This window comes from Coenobita brevimanus, chromosome 48 (assembly GCF_032717465.1).
Source record: "Coenobita brevimanus isolate Jiangsu-jjx chromosome 48, ASM3271746v2, whole genome shotgun sequence".
Taxonomy (NCBI): Eukaryota; Metazoa; Arthropoda; class Malacostraca; order Decapoda; family Coenobitidae; genus Coenobita; species Coenobita brevimanus.
In genome coordinates, this window is record NC_137001.1 from 942,002 (window position 1) to 964,557 (window position 22,556).

The window sequence follows — 22,556 nt, forward strand, 5'->3', positions numbered from 1 at the left end:
ATGAATGAATGAATGACCTGAAAACATTGCCAAATTAGGAGGGGTGCTGTACATTCAGCGGTGTATAGGTAGGGTGTTTTTTCGTTTTCAGTGTTTTTTTGTTTTGTTTTTTGGCATGGTTTTCATGGTGTTAAAAATTATTTTGGGTAATCCTAAGTATGTTTTAATGTCAAAATATGGCAGAATGACTGGAACACACTGCCAAAATAAAGAAGGGTATGGCATACAGTAGTGTTTAGGTAGGGTGTTTTTAGGTTTTCACTATGTTTTTTTGCATGGTTTTCTTGGTGTTTAGCATTACTTTGGATATTCCTATGTGTGTTTTGATGTTTAAATTTGCCTGAATGACCGGAACACACTGTCAAATTAAGCATAGGCACCGAGGATGAGATGGAGGAATGGAATAGAGAGGTATATGAGAGAGGGGGGTGTGAGTTGGGAGCAAGGCAGTGAAATGGCGGGGGACGGGGCAAGGTAGAGGCGATTTGTTTGTGGCCACCCCGTACGGGCTTAAGGCATCTGGCAATAGATAGATAGATTGACTATACAAATAGGTTAGATATAGGTTGGAGATTTGTATAGGTAGGGTCTGGGTATGATAGGGGAATAGTGTTCATCATCCGGATGGTGCCACCACTCGGACATATCTTTAGCTCAATTATGTCCGGATAAATGAGGGCTTACAGTAGTACCATGCTTCCAGATGTTGGGTATTATGTTGTTTGAGTAGTTGTAGTTTGATATGTTGGTGAGTGTTTGTATGCCTCGTGGTCCAAGATGTTTAAGGTGTGCAGAGAGTGCTCAATTATCCAGGCTAAATGGTGTGAAGGGATGCCTGAATAGTCCGAAATCAAGATTAATCTGGCGGAAACAAAACACAAGTACTGTTAGGCTAATTAATTTATCGGTAAATGTACACTTTAAGCAGCGGAAAAACTTACCAATTCAGGTCATATTCTTCCATCTTGTTTCTGTATTTTTCTGACCATTTTCTGTTTGGTAAATTACTTTTTCTAGCTGAAAAATTTCCTTCATTTTATTATCATCACGTTCCATAAGCTGTACCTATGATTGTTTCCAGCGCAGTGGAAGAAACTCGATGTTCTGAAAGGTGGATTTCGTTTCCCAATTTCCCTACTGGAGGTAAGATTAGGTTAAATTATTAGGTACAGTTAAACTAGGTTAGGCCAGGTTTAAATACTTGGGGTAGGAGAGTCCCTTCTGCCATTATGTTCACGAATAAAACAAGAGTTGTCACAGCAGAACAGCGAAAAACAAAGGGGAAACAGATTTAACAAGAAACGTTTATTTACCAACCCAGAAATAATCAGAAAAATATAACAGACTATCAGGAAGAACTGATTTGGTTAGGTACTTTCACTGCTTAAAGTAAGTGTATGTTTAGCCTCCTCAATGGCCATGAGTTCAGAAATTTGTGTGCACCCGTTGCAGGCCTCGGGACCATTTTTTCAAAGTTCTAAAATCAGTTTCTTTTATTACAGATGTGAAAAGACTCATCTGGCACACCTGACCTTTTTTGTGTGTGATTTGTGAAAGAATTGACAAAATTAGGGCGCATGTAGCGTGCAAACATAAGGGCAAAAACATCGGGAATGAAGTGACCTCCTGACTGCTTGGGATGGTAGAGTAGGGTCATGTAAACATGCCAGTGGCCTTCGTTCCCTTCCCATAATTGTTTGCAGTGTTTTTTATAGCTCGCCCTAACTGAACGTCAGTGACACTGGTACAGTAAGGCATTGTTCAAGGCCAGCAGCTATGAAGGAGTTCTATCTATCTATCTATTGTCAGACGCCTCAATCCCGTTTGGGGTGGCCACAAACAAATCGCCTCCACGTCACCCTGTCCCCCGCCATTTCACTGCCCTGCTCCAAACTCACACCCCCCTCTCTCATATACCTCTCCACCCCATCCCTCCATCTCATCCTCGGCCTCCCCCTCCCTCTTACCCCCTCCACCTCACTCACATACACTCTCTTCGTCAGTCTTTCACCCTCCATCCTCTCCACTTGGCCAAACCACCTCAGTGTGTTCCTCATAACGCTTCCTATCACATGAAGGAGTTAATGGAATATATTATTTTTTGTATCAGTACTCTATCATTCACACATACACACAAGATTGAGCAAAGGAATGAGCGGTAAATATACACTTAACTTTAAGGAGCAGAAATAACTGTATGCTAAGTCGGTCCGAAATGTATTGGGAAGAGCGATATCAAACAAAGATTGTGGAGCTGAATGCTGACTTAATAGAGCACTTGGGATGAAAGAGTAATTTTTTTTTTCAGATCAGCAAGCATTTTTGTTCCATTTCATCCACTAAAATTGTGAAACCCATAAATTTTCATCTAAGCATTCAGCCTAGAGACCTTACCAATTCAATTCATATTCCTCTGGTTTGTTTCCTATATTTTTCTGACTATTTTGAAGGTGGTAAGTTACCTTCTCTTGCTGAAAGCTTTCCTCCTCCTTTATTATCATCTTGTTCCTTAAACCATACCCACGATTGTTTCAAGCGTAATGGCAGAAACTTACTCAACATACTCAAAGGTGGATTTAGTTTCCCAGTTTCCCAACTGGAGGCCAGATTGAGTTAGGTTAAATTATTAGTAGTTAAGCTTGGTTAGGTTTGGTTAGGTTATCAGTCACCTCACCAAACTTCACCCCACCATCCTTGTGATCGAGTTGTGAGCAGGAGGCATGGGTGGGAGGTAGACTCACGCTTATTCATCCGTGGCTTGCTTGCTAGCAACCAGATGCGTGCTGTTTAAACTGAAGCTGTCGTACAGATAATTTTGTGTATTATCATACCACTGAACCATTCGGTCACAGCCCAGATACACCGAAACCTGGATAATCGATCTTTCACTGTATGTCACTTATGTTGTCTGGGCCACAGGCAGATGAATGCTTAAGGTTGCTAATAATTGTTTCGTCTGGTTGTAGGTGAAGGGTGCAAAATCTGGGGCTGTGGGGAACTCTGTTTTGTGTAGGATGATGTGTCAGTTGTCACGATGGACTTTGTAATATAGTTGAGGGCTCTGTAGTCACCACAAGCACTCCACTCATTTTAGGCAGATTTTGGGACCATGTGGAGCGGAGATGCCCAAGAGCTCTTGGAGGGCTGGATGATGCCTTGGTCCAGGAGGGAACTGAATCCTGCCTTGGCTGCTTTGAGTTGTTCTGGAGGAAGGCAGTGAGGTTGAGCGAAAACTAGGGGTCCTGATGTTTCAATGTGATGAAAGATTCTGAAAGAGGTGTGGACTGGCAATGTGTGTGGAGAGAACAGTTCAGAGAAATTCTACTGGATGTGGGAGAAGTCGTCGGGCTGTGAAAGGCAGGAAATAATGTCCATGCTTGTGGCAGGCTTGCCGACCACCTTCTGTCTTCAGGGAATATGAGTGAGGCAGTTGTTGGAAGGCTCAACAATGGGCTTGTGGTAGGCTAGGAAGTTGTAGCTAAGGATCAGTTGAGAAACGTCAGCAACAACGAAGGACCTAGTCAGGGTGTGTGGCAGGCCAAGGTCAGAGTTGGGGATCAGCACACTTTAAGTAGCAGTGGGCGATCCATTAGCTGCGAAGAGGTCATAGGCAGGCTGTTGGCATTTGTGTTGAGGAAGTGGAAGAATGATGCTGGTCGCTTCTGTGTTGATGAGGTAACAAAGTCTTGAAGTGCAGTTATTGATGTGCATGAGGGTGACGTGCTTCAGAGGAGTGATAGCCATGGCAGGGGTGTCTGTGTGATGGGATGAAGGTGAGGGGGGGGGGGGTGGCATCTACCATCCCTTGCTGCTGGAATTTTCCTGAAACGTGCAGGGAATGACGCAGTTGCAGGCACGAGGGCTGAAACAGGCTTGGAACCAGCATACGTTGTTCTGTTGAGTGGTTGAATGGTGGTAGGGTGGTGTGCGTTGTATTGTTGAGCGGTAGATGGCCATAGTGTCGAAGCACCTTGGGATGGTTGGTCATGGGTGGGCAGATGTTCCAAGGTGTCAATGCAGAGGGCCTGCAGTCCACTGCCAATGCTGTTGGCTCAAGAAGGCAAGTGGGTAGGATGTGGTGGGTAGCTGGCGGTGGCATTGTCAGCATTGTCCTGGCTTTAGGTGATGATGCAGGCAGTGTTGTGGCAGGCCAGTGAGATAAATTTCCTGAATACCCTATCTACAGTTGCTGTTCCTTCCATAGCTGAGGAAGCAGCGTCCATGGTTGATAGGGCGAGGCAGATGTTGTTGGAAGGCTTTTGGCGATGTAGTTGCTGCAGGATGGCGTCTGGCAGCTTGTCAGTGCTATGGTTGTTAATGCACTGCATCTCTTCCCATAGGAGGGCTGATGTAGAGTCACCGAAATGTGAGACGTATGAGGTCTTGGAGGATGTTTTCGCTGTTCCGACCATACCAGTTGCAGAGGGCATCACTAAGTGGGGAACTTGTGGTTGGCTGGTGGGTTGGTGATGACCACCAAAACCTCTGAGACAGCCACTGCCAGAAGAGTACAGAGCAGTGCCATGCACTTTTGTAAGAGAGTGGACGTGCTGTCAGTGAGAGCAGCTTCGACATGCTCCAGCCAGCCCTCTACATTGTGATTGAATGTGGGAAGAGTTATCCTTTGCTCCACCATCATCTGAGGGGTCATTTGGGGTCACCAGTTGTGGTACCTAATTTACTGGTTGTCTTGTTCCCCTTTACCACAGTGACACAGAGACCAAGGTACAAACACACTCGGAGATGGGAGAAAGAAAACTCGTCGTACTTAACAGAAGTTTATTGTAAGACTACAGCAGGTGTAGTGTATAGGAAGTAGTCAGCTGCTGTAGTGATGATGGCTGCTGGTGGTACTGGTGAGATATAGCTGGAGCTGGTGCTGCTGGGGAGACTGGAGCTGGTGCTGGTGAGAAGGCTGGAGCTGGTGCTGGTGAGAAGGCTGGAGCTGGTGCTGCTGAGATGATGATGGTGTTCACCCTGGTCTGGCTTCCCCAGCGTGGCTGCCAAGTCACCTGCTCTGCTCCTGTGGGCAAAAGGGGCACAGCAGCCAGGGTCCCCTGTGCCGTTGTTGCCCGGAGTGCACGTATGTCGTCTCCGAACCCTCCGAGGGAAGTGGTTGCGGGGGAGACTGTTGTAGTGGATGGTGTTGGTGGTCACTACACTGTGCAACGGGGGGAAATTTTGAGAGGGAAATTAGCCTAGCCTGTTTTCTGTTTTTACAGGAAGGACAAGGAAGGAAGAACACAGACTGTTCCCATGTCTTTTGTTCTTCTTGCAAATCAATCTTTACGGTATTTACAAGAGGGAGCTGATCATAAGAATGTTTGAAAATACCACCCCTGTGTTCCAAACAAAGTCACTCTTCACTTGTAATTTGCCAAGTAATTGGTAGATTAAACTCAGATTTTTACATAAATTGATGTGGAGTATATAATGAAATTAGACTATGTTGGTGTACAGTATATTCTCAATTATGTGGTATAATTCAGCCAACCCCTGTGCTGGATATTGCAGAATGCTGGATATTGCATAGTACCCCCAGTTGGCTGTCCATTCAGCATTGAGCTGGATAATGTGTTACTGTCCATCTTGACCATCTATCTTAACCTCTTTGCCACAAGGGTAACTAACCTCACATGGTACCCTGTATGAGGCTTCCCCCTCTCATTCCTCCACACTGCTGCTATCTTGCGAAAATAGCTATGGTGTTTTGTATGTTCCTGTATGTGTGTGTATGTGTGTATAGGCCTATGTGTGGATGTGTGTAAGACTGAATCTGCCACTGCTTGTGTTTGTAATTAATATAAATTGAAAGATATTTTTGAGTAGATGTATCATAGATAATACAGGGTAGTGTTACGGGATTATGGCATCTGGCAATGGATAGATAGATAGAAAGTTTATATAAATATGAATTAATTCAATGTACATACTTATTACAGATGTTGCCTCTGAACTCTCATCTACACCTACATTTTCTTGGCCATCTGGTACTTGGCCAGGCTGTGGTGTATCTTGGCTGTGCCACCAACGGTAGTGCTCCAGAACACTGCTGGGCCACCATACAACATACTTTTGCTTCAGTACAAGTAAATGCAGGACAATTTCGTTATTCCCATGGCTATTAAAAGGCAATAAAACTGTACGTATCGCTTTCTGAAACTGGATACCATATAATGCTATTTACCTTACCCTTTTTGTGTGTGTGTTCACTGAAAAATTTATCTGCCCTCTGATCTGTCCACTCACATATTTTCTTCACTAGATAAGCATCAAAAAATAGTTTGAAAGAGTCCAAAGGTGACAAAATTTTAGATTCACCAGTTGCTGGGTTCAGTCTGAAAAAATAACTCATAAATTCAGGCACATGGTTGGAACATGAGTCACCACATATGTCGCTTATCTGGCTTGAGCCACCATCGGCATCTTTCTCTTCAGTATCATCAAATTATCACTCGAGGAATTGCAAGATTCCTCAAGAATTGTCTGTGCTTCAGCTGTAATTCATTGTGGAGGGAGCAACAGTACACTTTCCTATGATTCACAGCCCAGGCTGATCATGCCCATGGCAGCATGTAGTTTTACTGTCCAGCATGCCAGCAGTCACATGACCTCCCATATACCGTACAGTATACTGTATTGGGATTGGCTGAAAAAAAAAACTTGGGTGCAGCTTATTTATCCTCGGTAACATTTACTGGCTAGTAAGAAAGGCCCTAGCACAATAGGTGAGCCCCTCTGCTGTCTTCGTTGGTTGCATTATTGTATGACGACATAGGGGAGTCAGAGAATGTGTGCTCTGGAGGGTTATGATGACGTATAAGCGGATATTGCTTTGGGCCAGATATTGTGACGATGGATAATTGAGAGTTTAATGTATATGAGTGTTTTCTGGGTTGATAATCTCTCATCTGTGAAACAAAACCATGAGCACCACATAAACTTTGTTTGCTGAAGGTAGCATTGTGCCCATTTTCTATCTATGTATCTATTGCCAGACACATAAATCCCTTATACGGGGTGGCCACAAACAAATCGCCTCCAGAGCACAGTCATTACCCATAGTTTGTGCTCAGCCTTTAATGCTACCCCTACCTGGAGGCATATCTTAATGAAGACCTGGTGTTTAGTGTTAAGTTGGTAGTGTGAAGCTTTACCAGATTGCATGAAGAACTGTTGGCAATGATGCTGCTACTCACTGAGTCTACAAATTCTTTAAACTGCCAGTAACAGGCATATGCTTATTATTGAACCATGGCCATGACTTTCTTTCAGTCAGGGCAGGGGTAGAAGATGAAAAGAAACTGTGACTAATGATCATACCTTCTTTCATACTACTTGTCATTGTTCTAGTCCTTAACTAACCCCAATGTCTTCACATTGCCTCAGAGTGTCCTAATATAATATTATACTTTAATTCCTTAGTGACACCCTAGTTATTGTATTCTTTATACCTTCAGTTTTTTTTTTTTCAACTTAGGTGTGACATTTCAAACTGGAACAGGTAAATATTGCTTATTATTGCCCGCCTTTAGAAGGCAGAGTGATAAACCTGCCTCTGTGTGTGTGTGTGTGTGTGTGTGTGTGTGTATGTGTGTGTGTGTGTAATTCACCGGGTCGGTCAGGATCACTTGATGGTCGTGATCGTCAGCTTCTACCCTCCCGGAAGGGAGCTGAGAGATTATGTAGTCCGATCTAAGGGCAAGGCTATGACCACACACGCACACACCCGTCCCCTTGCTCAAGGGGGACAATAACCACTCACTTCATCAGTGAAACTTTTTGCAAACTGAGCAAGGCGCAAACTCCCGTCTACCAGATGGCAAGAGAGAACGCTACCACTGAGCCAGTGAGTGATGTGTAATTCACCAGGTCAGTCAGGATCACTTGATGGTCGTGATGGTCAGCTTTTACCCTCCCGGAAGGGAGCTGAGAGCTCATATAGTCCGATCTAAGGGCAAGGCTGTGACCTTCACACACGCACACACCCGTCCCCTTGCTCAAGGGGGACAGTAACCATCCACTTCGTCAGTGAAACTTTTCGCAACCTGAGCGAGGCGCGAACTCCCGTCCACCAGTTGGCAAGCGGGAACGTTACCACTGCACCAGCGAGCGGTGTGTGTGTGTGTGTGTGTGTGTGTGTGTGTGTATGTGTGTGTGTGTGTGTTCCCATTATATCTCATGAAGAGCTTGAACTATCAACATGAAACCTTCAGGGTATCAAGATATGGCCAAAATCTTGGACAAGTTCGAAAATGGGCACTCAGGGTCAAGGTCAAGGTCACCAAAATGGCTGGCAAAGGTCAACTAGTTTTTATTGCCTGCCTTTAGCACCATTATATCTCATGAATGGCTTGAGCTATCAACATGAAACCTTCAGGGTATCAAGATATAACCAAAATCTTGGATGAGTTCAAAAGTGGGCACTGGGGGTCAAGGTCAAGGTCACCAAATTGGCTGACAAAGGTCAACTAGTTTTTATCACTGGCCTTTGGCACCATTATTTCTCATAAATGGTCTGAGCTATCAACATGAAACCCTCATCGTATCAAGACATGTCCAAAAGCTTGGACGCGTTCGAAAATAGGCACTTGCGGTAAAGGTCAAGGTCACGAAAATGGCTGCCAAAGGTCAACTAGTTTCTGTCTCCCACGTTTAGCACCATTATATCTCATGAACAGCTTGGGCTGTCAATATGAAATCTTTTAAGATATCAAGATATGGCCTAAATCTTTGATATGGCCAACAGTGTATTATGGCGGGCGATTAGCATTTGGCTTTCAAATGCTTTTCTTTCATTCATTAACTGTATAACTCCAGCTGTATGAACATCCCTCAGCTCCCTTCCCATCCCAGAAAAGGTGATGGTAGACTGCAGAAGAGTCTGGAACCACAGCAATAACAACAGTTTCTTACTTCATTGGTTCCTGTTGCCACCTGACCCAAAAGCCTTTCCTTCCTCCCGTGGCCCTCGCATTCCATAGCAGGAGTTAGTTTGGTATTCATGAGTAGCACAGTTACACCAAAATACATTTTGTGCTGATTAATAGTATGAATACCAAGAATCAGGGAGCTGTGGGGGGGGGGGAATCATTCCTTGTACCTAGTAGCTTTTTTTTTTTTTTAATGTGTACTGCCTGACTCCATATCCTGGTGTCTTCCAAAGTGGCTGAAACAAAAGGATTTCCTTGGTACCTACAGCATATCCAACCTTTGGTTCAGGCTGTTTCACAAAGCTCTTTCTGAATCATTTATTTTTTCAGTGGTTCTCCTCACTTCAAGTTATGTCTTCAGGAAGCAGCGGATGAGTTAAGTTACTGAAGATATTCAGTAATATGTTGCTCATGTTTCACCACAGGGTATATAGTTAATGTGGTCACAAAGACATGAATGATATTTGAATGATAATATGGTCTATTTCATTTAGCAAGGTGTTCTATATGAATGGGGACTGGGAAGCTGTGTGCTTCATGGTCATTGCTCCTCTGAACTGTCAGCTTGCATCCCTCCACCACTACAGTGGGCACGTAGAACTCATCTGGCCTCAAACTCTCATCCCTTTTCTTTCCTTCTCTCTGACGCAAGAGTTAACTGTTACTCCCAGTCCTTCATGTATGCAACAGGTCAATTCTGGAACTGTCTTCCTGTATCTGTATTTCCTACTGTCTGTGACTTCCAGCCTTTCAAACGCAGTGTGTCGAGGAATCTTGAAATGAACAGATCTTGAGTTTGGCCCTCCGTTTTTTTTTTTGTGTTTTTTTTTATGGAGGGAACATTCTTACAGGATTCTGGCCTTTGATCCCTTCTTCCATGCATAAAAAAAAAAAAAAAAAATTACTTTGTTGCCTCAGAGTTCCCTTGAAGGAAACCCTTCACTTCCAAAAAACTGACCACACCCAAAAAGCTTTGCCACAGTTCATTCAGAAAGGATATTTTATTGATGCATCTTTGAGTGAAGTTTGGGCAAATGTTCGGTGTTGTGTGTGTGGTACTGGTATCATTCACAGTGAAACCTGTGAACTTAAGGGTGACAGAGTCCACAGGTGTGAGTTTACAGAAAAGAAAACGGTGAGATGGATATATAATGACACACTGGTAGACAGAATATTAAGTGCAAAATAAAAAAGATGTTTGAGCATTGTGTGTGCTTGTAAGATGAAGTGTACTTGTAGGCTAAGGTGGTCGGTACACATGGAGAGATTAAGTAACATTAGCACTGAGTGAAGTGTTACACACCTCTGAATGTGCAAGGGACAACCCCTGGGCAGACCAAGGAAAACATGAGATTAAGAGTAGACCTTGGGATGAGGTGATGTGACAGGAATATTGTGGGAGACTGAACATTTTGGAGAGTAACTGTTAGGTGAATATAATCTGTCCCTTGCAAATACTGAACACTGCCCTTCAGAATGTATCTGTGCTTAAATGTGTAATCATGAGTCAGAAGCATTTGCAATTTAGAGTAGCATTTAACTTCATTTAGAGCAGCATTTTGCCTGTATACAGCTATGACTTTAAGTGAAGAGTACCTTTATTTATTATTTGATTATGATTATATTTGTTATGCAGATGATAATTTATTATTTTTGTCAGGGCTAAGTGTTCATGTGACCTAACCAGCCTGTGTTCTCCCTCTCCCTCTTCCATCATTTCCCTGGCCTTAGCAGCTCCCTTCCACACATCCTTTGTAGATTCCTTTCACATCCCCATGTTCCTCCCTACAGGATTCTTCCGAGGCCGTTCAAACTCTCTTCGCGTTGATGATATTCTCATGCGACGATCGAACTCCCTTCGCCAAGGGCTGAAGGCCACACGTAAGATCAACAGCTTTGAGGAGCCGGCCATCCATCCATTAACATCCATGACTAGAGATCAGCGCACCGGCTCCATTAAAATACTCACCAGTGGATCCATTGGCATGGAGGTGGGTGTTACATAGATCCACAAGCACAAAAACTACACACACCAAAGACTAATGCACCAGCCCCATTAAAATACTCACCAATGGATCCATTGACCTTGAGGTGGGTATGACAGATACGCAGACTGAAACCCACTCATGCCAGAGACCAATGCACTGACTCCATCAGTATGCCTACCAGTGAATCCACTGGCCTTGAGGTACGTGTTTTATAGATGGAAAACGACACAGACCAGAGACCAGCATACTGGGTCTGTCAGAATTCCCTCCAGTGGATCCATCATCCTTCAGTTAACTATTAATATTATACACAGACCTCAAAAACCACACACACTAGTATTCTTGGTCTGTCAGAATTTCCAGTAATGGATCCATTGCTTTGCAGTGGGTGGGTGGGTGAAAGAGGAAGATGATGATTATTGGTTTCTGATACATATTATCTTGTGTGCCAGAGAGAGAGAGAGAGATTGTGATTTTGGAAGGAGTTAGAAGACTGGAAAAAGTGGACTGAGAAGATATGTTTGTGAGAGATGATGGAAGGGCAAGAGGACATAAATATAATTTCCTTTTCTTATCACCTACAGGTTTAGAGGCACCAGTGCCAATCATAGTGAACACATGCAGCCCTCCCAAGTACCATATACTTTCACATGTCACCACTTTTGCAATAATATCTGCTGTATGCAGGTAACACCACCAGAGGAGTGTGGCTCAGAGGCATCAGTGCCATCCGTCCAGCTGCAGGGAACCATTGTCTGACATCCACCGTCCCCACGCCCTGCCAGAGTCTGGTTTCACATGAGTGGGGCACGCGGGGCTGCAGGTCGATCCCACTCCCCCAAACTCTGATGTTCGCCTGCCACCTTCACAAGCCGACCAATGCTGGGTCCTGTCCCCCGGCGCCACTCACAGTGAAGGTGGCACACATTCAGATCCATTGTGCAGAGCTACTCCAGACTCTTTAGTACTCTTTAATTCATTCTGAATTAGAATTATGCCTTGCTATGACTCACACTCATCCATACCTGCCCATACTCCCGTCTGTCTTATGAGCATTTCCTTGCTGTGACTGGAGAGGAAGAGTGCAGAATCTTTACTTCTCCCTTACAACCAGTTCCTTGTCATGTCTGTGGAGAGGAAGAGTGCAGAATCTTCCCCTCTCTTAGGATCAAGTCCTTGTTATGACTATGGACCTGGAGAGTGCGGAATCTTCCCTCGGTACATTCACTTCATTGTTGTTACCATGGTTTTAAGATTTCTTATGAATAACAGGAAGACAGTTAAATTACTGCCATACTGAATGATCAGGGAAAGAGAAAGAAAAAAATTTGTCTCTTGTTCATTATTAAGTTATTTTTTTTATCAGAATGAACAGTGAAAGAAAAATACTTAATCATCCCATGTCTCTTGCTTTTGCAAAAGGAAAACATAATTTCTTGGTTAGTAAGTTTGTTAATTTATTTTGTTATTGTGGCATTCTGAATGGGAAACAAGTGGACTGAAGGCTGAAGTTGCCCTTTTCCATCCACTCACAGTTCCTCTTTTATGAGACAGGGAGGTGAAGGAAGTTTTAATGACAGGGTAGCCTGTCAGTGCCACAACATAAAGACATCCCTCTGTAGCCCCTCAAGCTGAGTTAAGAAGCATCGATATTTAGTTTGTTTTTTAATATGGTGCTGGGTTTCTAAGGCCAAAAGTGCTTGGTTGAAGTGCTGTTTGTTTACATACAGTACTGGATGCTGCATAAACTTTGTGTACAAAAGCTTGAATAAAGTTTAATTTTTGAAAGCAGTCTATGTATAGGTATACAGGAAGACTCACCATCCACTTACTCAGTGTAGTGCTACTTTGAGCATCTGCCCTTTCCTCTCTTTCTTCCCTCCTCTTCTGTCTTTCTTTCCTTCATTCTTTACTCTTCCTTCTGCTTACAGGTGACTGTACAGGTCCTCTTATGTCTTTCTTTCCTTCATTCTTTCCTCATCCTTCTTCCTGTGGGTGACTCTACACTGAGTGAAAAGCCAAATGGTTTCCTGTACACCAGGAAACCATTTACGACGCTAGGTGGTAACCATACAACCAAATTATGGCGCCTGGTGGTTTAGTAGTTAATTAAGGCACTCCAATCGGATTGAGCCTATGTAGGTTTATATCCAAGGGGAGCTTGGAGTTTATTGTTCACATAATGCCACTCAGGGATGAGTGAGGCCGGTCACTCTTCTTAAATGTCAGGACCAACTTGCCTAGCCCCAGACTTCTACGTTCCATATGGGGCAACATAGGATTGGATGATGGATGGTTGAATGGATGAAAGAACCCCTTCAGTCCAGTAACATATGTTTTATCCCAGCTGCTTTCAGATGAATGTGTTCAGCTGAAGTGAAACATTTTCGTAAACTTTTTCACTTGGAGAGGTTAGATACAGCTTTCATTAACCTCTTCAATGCAAGACATCTCTTATAAGCAGAATAACATCACTTAATGGTACCAGGAATAACAGGAAATGTAAGTCGTCAAGATTAAGGAAGGATTAGAGATTTACTGTTTCACTCAGGTGATGATATTTCTTACTTTACTTCCTGGTTGCAGATTTTATTCAGTCTTGGAAGGATTTCAAATGGTGAAGGGATGATTAAAAACTTTATCTGATCCCTCAGCTTTGAAAAGTCTCACCCTAGCTAAATAAACTTGTCAAGATTTAGCAAGAATTTAGTAAAAATATTAATCGAATTTAGGGGGTTTAAAGTAGTACTGTAATAGGGATTGTTTTGTTTATCTTTTAGAAACACATTTGAACTCATAGAGCATAGTGAAGTGCAATGATAGAGTAATCTGTGCTCTTGGCTTTTGTGGAGGGTTTATGTCTTATGATTATATTTTTGGTGGAATAGGCTCAACGTAGTGCTGCTCTCAGGTGTTTGCCCTTGCCTCTCCTCCTTCCTTTCCTTCCTTCCTCTTCTGTCTTTCTTTACTTCATTCTTTCCTCGTGACTTTACATTCCCTCTTTTGTCTTTCTTTCATTCTTTCCAATTTCTTCTGCCTATGGGTGACCCTACACTGAGTGACAAGCTAAATGGTTTGCTGTACACCAGGAAACAAATCTACTACGCTGAGTGGTAACCATATAACCAAATTATGGCGCCTGGTGGTTTAGTGGGTAATTGCGGTGTTCCAGTCGGATTAAGCCTGCGTAGGTTTATATCCAAGGGATGGTTGGAGTTATTGCTCACGTAATGCCTCTCAGGGATGAGTGAGGCTGGTCACTCTCAGCTTAGATGTCAGGACCAAATTGCCTAGCCCCAGGCTCCTATGCTCCTCATGGAGTGACAGGATTGGATGATAGATAGATGGATAGAATTTAATATTGACTTAGATTTCATTATTAACATAGTAGAAGAGACAGTATTAATATATCGGATACAAAAATCAACTGGTAAGAATGAGGTGTTAGTAAGCCCCCTAAACCTGGAGGAAAACAGGTTGTAGGATTGCATTCTAAATGATATTGTAGAATTTGTAACACCTCAATCTTACCAATTTATTCTGCACATTGTATTTCATTATCATCTTTCATGTTGCTGATATGCTGTCTATTTATCTGTATACCTAGGCTGCTTCCCCCATGGAAAGGGAGGTAGCCGAGACAGGACGACATACTCCCCATTTACTCATCCATTCATACACAGTCATTCGCATCTTAGCCCCAAAGGGGAGATATGCTGTGCTGATGTTAAAATTATGAAAATAGCATACAAGAGATGTTCAGGTGTAATATGCAAAAAAATTGCTAAGGAAGAGGTGTAACCTGGCCTCCTTTGCCAGTTAGAGTACTGTATGACTCTGTGTCCTAATGAAGCAGAGCTGGAACATCACCCCTGCCAGCTGTTATGTGCCAGGTACACAGTTCGTATCATATCGTTCGTATCGTTTATAAAAGCTCCAACATGCTTGCATGCGTCATCCTTTGGCATCCAGTGGTGGTAGTAGTAGTAGTAGTTGTTCCCTAGGCAGTCTGGCCAAACAGCCTCGATTCCCTTAGGAAGGCCATGGCCGAGACCAGGCTTTCCCACAGAGCTCTCAAAGAGTGTATGTTGTGTTGTTGGCGTAGGTGATTGTGTGCAATGCAGTCTTCCATTATGTGCTTAATAGTATGGGGTGCTGTGTTGCATCCTAGACAGGCATCAGTGACGGAGTCATCCAGCCTCTTCTTGTAGCTTAAGAGGGCTGCATGGTGCCAACATCTCAGCCTGGCCAGATGAACCCTGTCCTCACGAGAGAGATAGGATTCAGAAGGGTGGATGTCAGGAGGCTGTGCATGCAGCTGTGTGTTTTCTTTAAGTGACTGTATGGAGCGGCATGTGATATGAGTGTGGATATGCTTCTGGAAGCTGGTCTGAGGTGGGCGAGGGGGGAGAGATGACAGTATTTGTGTATGGTATCGTGTGCTGGGTGTTGTTTTGATGTTCCTTGGTGTGGGTGGATGTGCTGCCATGTACTGTAGTGGATGTTGTGGGTTTGTGGAGGCTGCAGCAAGGAACTGGGTGCCTCTCATGTCTAGGTGATCCTTGACTTTGAGGACTTTGGTTTCTTGGTGTAGGTGGTCTGTGGTTCTCCATGTTGCTTGATCTCTGATAGCCTCTCTGTTCAATCCCTTATCCCTGAGGTCACACTCTATGACCCCTATGATCTCAGCTCAGGTCTTGATAATCCATTCTCTGGAGCCTGACAACCTTCCGATATGTGTGTACCTTCACATGTCATCACTTTGGTGCCAGTGGTCACAGTACATGCCAGGGCTGTGTCATTCAGAACTGGCGTGATGGTATTGGTAGGGCGTTTGTACGACATGTATGACAGTAGTTCTTGTAATAAATCAGTAAAATCTGTCTTAAAGAAATTCAGATAATCATACTGCACCTTGCCACAGCTTGGAACCAAACTTGCATCCTCTCAGACAGCAGATCACTTGTCTGACCACTCATCCACTATCTTCCTCTTTCAGTTTAACATCATCAGCCATGGAGAGAATTAACCACGTCAATCCAGTGAGTTTTTTATTTTGTTCTTTGTATTGTAGATGATTTTATAAAACTCAGGATAAGCTTTTGGAATTAGGCAGTTTATACAGTATAGCCTCATTAACCCCTTGACTTCTTGGGTATTCTCCTGAAGTTATGAAAATCACCTGTTAGCAGTAAGAAGAAAATAAGAAATATATAATTAAACTAAATATGCTAACTCTTTGATACTATGAACAAGTGATGTTTCCTGTCTGTGCTATTAAATGTCAGATGATTAAAAAAAAAGAAAAAAAAATCAGGTGATTGTAAAATTAAACTCATTCTGAAAGTCTGACTTCTATATAGGCAGCTGTCTTCATTTTCTGCTATATTTTAATTTCTGTTGGATCAAGTCAGGCTTATGCTGTAGAATTAGTAGTAGTAGTAGTAGCAGTTCCCCAGGCAGTCTGGCTGAACAGCTCCGAGGCCCAAAGGAGGGCCATGGCCGAGACCGGGCTTTCCCACAGAGCTCTCAAGGAATGTATGTTGTGTTGTTGGCGTAGGTGATTGTGTGCAATGCAGTCTTCCATAATGTGTTTAATAGTATGCGGTGCTGTGTTGCTTTCTGGACAGGCATCAGCGACGGAGTCATCCAGCCTCTTCTGGTAACTTAATAGGGTTGGATGATGCCCACATCACAGCTTGGCCAGGTGGACCCTGTTCTCACGAGGGAGATAGGATTCAGAAGGGTGGATATCAGGAGGCCTTGCATGAAGCTGAGTGTTGTGACTGAATGGAATGGTGAGTGATTTGAGTATGGATATGCTTCTGGAAGCTGATCTGAGGCAGGCAATGGGGGGAGAGATGACAGTGTTTGTCTATGATATCGTGTGCTAGGCGTGTTTTGATGTTCCTTGGTGTGTGTGGATGTGCTGCCATGTAGTGTAGTGGATGTTGTGGGTTTGTGGAGGCTTATGCTGTAGAGCCATATGCTTAACCAGGTGAATCTAATGACATCTTTTATAGTTAGTTCATGTCATCGCCATCTCCAGCCAGTTTTATTTAGCTCAGGGTACACTATACTAGCAGCAGGGTGAGATACAGCATTAATTAGAATGGCACACAGTAGAGCGCATACCTCTGCCAAGGCCCGACATGCAGTTCCTTTTCATTCAATCAAGTCTAATCCAATATCAAACTCATAACCCTATAAGTTGTAACACCCACGCCAAACTGTACACATTCGTAGATACCAACATCCTAAATATGCCTGATTTTTTTCATCAAGATCCATGCAATATTTACAGAAAAATTTACGAAAATGTTGAAAAACGCCCTATCTCGCAATGTTAAAGAAAGTGAAAAAAAATCCTGGATCTGCACCTTTATCTGGATCCGCACCAAAGTTTAATGAGTCTATTCTGGGCCAAGGCCCATTTTTCTAACAAGTTTCGTGGAAATCCGTCCAGTAGTTTTTGTGTAAACTTGCTCACAAACCAACCAACCAACAAACAAACGGACAGGGGCGAAAACATAACCTCCTTGGTGGAGGCAATAAACCTCTCAGTGTGAGAGGCCTTTCCCAAGTTGAATAATGTCAGCTGGTAGCAGCCGTAACAAACTAAGAAGGATGTCACCTGGATTCAAGTGGTTAAAATTTTAAGTGAGAAGAGGACCCCAAGTATTTGAAGGACATTTATGAAATGCCTATGGTTGGTAGGCATGATTAGCCAGCATCTCAAAATAGTTGTAACCACAGAGTCATCTGTACGTGAACTCAATTAACTGCAGGCTGAAGTTGCTCTTTCTTATGAAGCTCATCATCTTTCTTTTGTGGGAACAGGAGGAGGGACTGATGACTGTATAAGTGGACCACTCCACCACCCAGTTATATCAGTCCCACCACATGAAGGCATCACTCTTCAGCACGGCATCTCAGATTACAGAAAGCAGAGTGCATCCTTGTGGAAAGACTTTGCATATTCTGTCATTGGCATGTGCTTTAGAAACTATCGTAAAAAAACCGGGGGTGCCCTTCCCCTTCGTGCAATAAAATTAAGGCACAGAGGAGACGGCAAACCTTGCATTCTTTACAGTAATTTCCAAGGTACAAGCAGACTCCAAGATATGATACCCCTATATGCGATACCCCAGATTGGCGGTGGGGATAGAAATACTACCCTACCCTGCCTAATGATGGCCAAACCCTGGGTTAACAGTGGCTTTTAATGTTTTGTTTTTACCAATTTTGATATTTTAGACTGAAATTTTGTGTTTAGGTTGATTTATTAACTGTTTTTAGATTTAGATTAATGTGTTTTAGTCATAGGTGGGGTGAAGATTGTCATTTTGGGGTACAGTTTAATTACGTTTGAAGCATGGGGGAGAGAGAGTAGTAGAATGGATGTGGAAGATGTGCAGAATGGCCTGGAAGGAATGTAAAGTCCCGGATGCTTGGAAGTCAGGTATAATTATTCCCTTGTACATAGGGAGAGAGGAAAAAGAAGTGTGTGGTAATCATGGGGGCATTTGTCTCTTAGTGTGATAGGAAAAGTATGCGGTAGGATACTTATTGACAGAGTTAGGGAAATAACAGAGGAATTAGTTAGAGAAGAACAGGGAGTCTTTAGGAAGGGACGAGGTTGTGTAGATCGGATATTCATTCTTAGATCAGATCTTAGTTTCTAGAGAAGGGAAAGAAGTTGTATGCGGCTTTCATGGATTTGGAGAAAGCATATGTCAGGGTGGATAGACAAGGATTGTGGAAAGTATTAAGAATATATGGAGTAGATGGGAAGTTGTTGACTGCTGTGAAGAGTATGTATGAGGGTGCTAAGACTCCAGTGTGTGTGGATAGTGAACTGAGTGAGTTTTTCTATTTGAAGGTTGGGTTAAAACAGGGATGTTTCATGTCTCCATAGTTGTTCAATCTATATATGGATGGGGTTATAAAAGAGATACAAGGTAGGGCAGTGAATGTTGGAGTGGCCCTAATGAGAGAGGGCAGTGTTTGGAAACTCCCTGTACTGTTGTTTGCAGATGACACTATGTTGTTAAGTGAAGATGAAAGGGAGCTGCAAGGCTTGATGGATGAGTTTGGGAGAGTGTGTAAGAAAAGGAATCTAAAGGTGAATATAGGGAAGAGTAAAGTTATGGTCTTTGAGAGAGGTGAAGTCAGTGAATGTACAGTGAGGTTGGATGATGAGGAAACGGAAAAATGTGAGTACAGTATTTTTACTTGGGTAGTGTGATGAGTAAGGATGGAAGTTTGGAGGGTGAAGTGCTTGAAAGGATACAACAAGGAAGAAAGGTTGCTGGTTCCTTGAAAGCAGTGATAAGAAACAGGGAAGTGAGCATGGAAGTGAAAAAGTTATTACATGACAGACAGTAACGTATGGAAGTGAAGCTTGGACGTTATCGGAGGGACACAAGTCAAGAGTGAGAGCAGTGGAAATGAGTTATTTGAGAGGAGCCTGTGGAGTCACATGTAGAGACAGACTGACAAATGAGGATGTGAAGGAGCATTGTGATGTGGATGTGGATGTGATAGGAAGCGTTAGGAGGAACACATTGAGGTGGTTTGGCCATGTGGAGAGGATGGAGAGTAAGAGACTGACGAGGAGAGTATATGTGAGTGAGGTGGAGGGGGAGAGAGGGAGGGGAAGGCCAAGGATGAGATGGAGGGACGGAGTGGAGAGGTATATGAGAGAGAGGGGTGTAAATTGGGAGCAGGACAGTGAAATGGCAGGGGACAGGGTGATGTGGAGGCAATTTATTTGTGGCCACCCTGTATAAGGGATTAACCCTTTAACCGCGGGTATTGTTTTGGTCTGACTGTCCTCTCCCGCGGGGGTTTCAGCCAAATGTAAACAAACCTTTTAACCTTAATAACTCTGCACAGAATAAAGCTAGAGAAAAAAATAAGGTACCATTAGAAAGTACTAACCTTCAGCTTTCCATTGATGTAGGTTTCATGACTTCGTTGACTTTCACAGGACGGGCAGTGCCGTTAGAAGTGAGGGGTGTAAAATCAATATTTTTCGCTCACACATCATTACCTTCGCTCATACACCATTACCAAATGCCAACCTCATTCTGATAATAATACTATAAACATATATGAACACTGCACATACGATAAACACCCACTCTGTGTTCACTGAGGCAGGTAAAAGGCACTGTAATTACCTGCACTTCACTGCCACATCAGCGGTGCTGTAATCACTATTTTTCGCTCACACACCATTACCAAATGCTAACCTCATTCTGATAATAATACTATAAACATATATGAACACTGCACATACGATAAACACCCACTCTGTGTTCACTGAGGCAGGTAAAAGGCACTGTAATTGCCTGCACTTCACTGCCACATCAGCGGTGTTGTAATCACTATTTTTCGCTCACACACCATTACCAAATGCCAATCACTTTCTGATAATAATACTATAAACATATATGAACACTGCACATACGATAAACACCCACTCTGTGTTCACTGAGACAGGTAAAAGGCACTGTAATTGCCTGCACTTCACTGCCACATCAACATGTGTTGTCACTCACACAGCTGGACAGATACTGATGCGCGCTTGGTCAGGGGTGGGGTGGGGGGCCCAGGGGGTGGGAGGTGGGGCCCCAGGGGGGGGAAGAGGGAGGTGGGGGTCGGCTGGAGTGAAAGAACTTAATAGCTACTCTCCCTTGAAACAATTGGCGCACGGAAAAAACGCGGGGTATTCAAAATATTCACAAACATTCGAGAATGACACCCGCGGTTTGGTCCAGTTTTTGCAACGTCATTCTGGAATGACACCCGCGGTTAAAGGGTTAAGGCATCTGGCAATAGATAGATAGATTTTTTCCAGAAATATTTGATGATTTTCAGATCTTATTTTTGGGTTTAGGTGAGTTATAAACTGCTTTTAGGTTTAGTTTAGCTCGTTTTAAAGCTATATTGGGGTTTTGATTAGCTAGATACTTGTTTTTGGACTCATTTGGGTGAGTTAGGACTTGGTTGAAGGGGAAGCCAAGACTCAAAAACACATACTTTTATTTTACGTGTTAAATCTACCCTGAGATATGATACCCCGCATAGCGATGGGTTTTTACTTAACTAATTGCATTGTTTAACCAGGGTATGCCTGTACCTATATATGACAAAGATAGAACATGTTTGGATTCTCTAAGTCATTGTTGGCTGCATTATAATATTGGATGCAGGATTTTTAAATTCAGGAAGCAGAGGCATTTCATAAATTTCCATCATTAATTAGAGACTAGCCATCCCTTTGTGTATCATAATTTGTCTTTTCTTATGTCTTTTCTGCCACCAGGTAACATCATGTCCACACACAGACACACTGCTATGCTCAGTCCACTTGAACTTGGCCTAAAATGGCCATCTCTTCATTGTGACTGCAGAACTCCCATCCATCCATCCATTGCCAGACGCCATGTATCCCAGACGGGGTGGCCAACGGCTTAGAGTTGTTTTACAGGGAGGGGCACTAATCCTCCACCAACCCCACTTGACTATAACAGGATATTAGCACTAGGACAAGAACCAAGGCACAGAAAATTTATGGGAAGGATGAAAAGCCATAGTATTATCTTATTCTCTAGCAGAAGATAAGCATTGAAATGTGGTGCTGGTCAAAGAGAAATGCTATGGAAAGGATGTAGAGATGTAGTATTGTCATACTGTGCCATTTACTTGTAACAAGATATTAGTACAATCAATCTTTGAGTAACACACGGTTGAGTAATGTTTTTTTGTTTTAACACATTCAGCATAATGTGATAGGTCATAATCAACATGGAGAAAATCTCGAGCTTGCACAGAAAGTGTCAGCTGGCTGGGTGATGCAATTTGAAGGTTGCGCGCGGTGACGTCACCCGCCAGACTCGCCATGATTGGCCAGCTTACATGTGGGTACATTCACCTCCGACGACAAGGTCAATTTTTTTTTTTTTTTTTTTTTTTTAATAACAGACGAAAGAAAAACAAATGAATAAAAAAAAAATCCATACACCAGATTACTGGCATCCTCCATTCATAAAATCTCTCTAACAGTTGGACTTGATCAGCTGTAGGTTGAAGTTTTGAGGGAAACAACTCCAAGGAAGTGAGTTCCAGAGAGATGCAGTTCGTGAATAAAAGAATTCTGATAGGCAGAAGTTCTGCAGTATGGCTGTGTAACATTCCAGTCATGAGTGCTACCAGATGCCCGTGTAGCACGAGGGAGGGCATGAAGAGGTGGCACAATGGACGCAACTTTGAGCATTTGCCATAAAAATATCTGTAAAACAATTCAGGGGAGGCAACATTCCTTCTTACTTGTCGAGGAGGTAGTTTATTTATAATAGCAGGGTTATTAATACGTCCAACAGCTTTGTTCTGAATTTTGTCTAGCTGTTTTAATGCAACTTCTCCACATCCATTCCACAAGGGTGAGCAATATTCACGTTGAGAGCAAACATGACTCATAAATTATAGGTAACTGCCTGTCAGTGAAGAAGTTATGGACTCTGTACAATAATCCAAGTTTCTTTGAGGTGGTTTTAGCAAGTGATCTGACATGAGAGGTCGAGTTGAGGGCATTGTTAAGTGAAACACCGAGAATTTCAATATTTAT

General features: G+C 43.1%; 1 protein-coding gene across 1 annotated transcript in view; it reads left to right on the plus strand.

Moving 5' to 3' along the window:
* Positions 1 to 11,680, plus strand: part of LOC145399245 (potassium channel subfamily T member 2-like) — a 340,618-nt gene extending 328,938 nt beyond the window's left edge. The window contains exons 27-28 of the mRNA XM_080271933.1: positions 10,725 to 10,934; positions 11,601 to 11,680. Of these exons, the coding sequence (XP_080128059.1) occupies positions 10,725 to 10,934; positions 11,601 to 11,680 (290 nt within the window). The remainder of the gene's footprint in view (positions 1 to 10,724; positions 10,935 to 11,600) is intronic.
* The last annotated feature ends 10,876 nt before the right edge of the window (positions 11,681 to 22,556 follow it).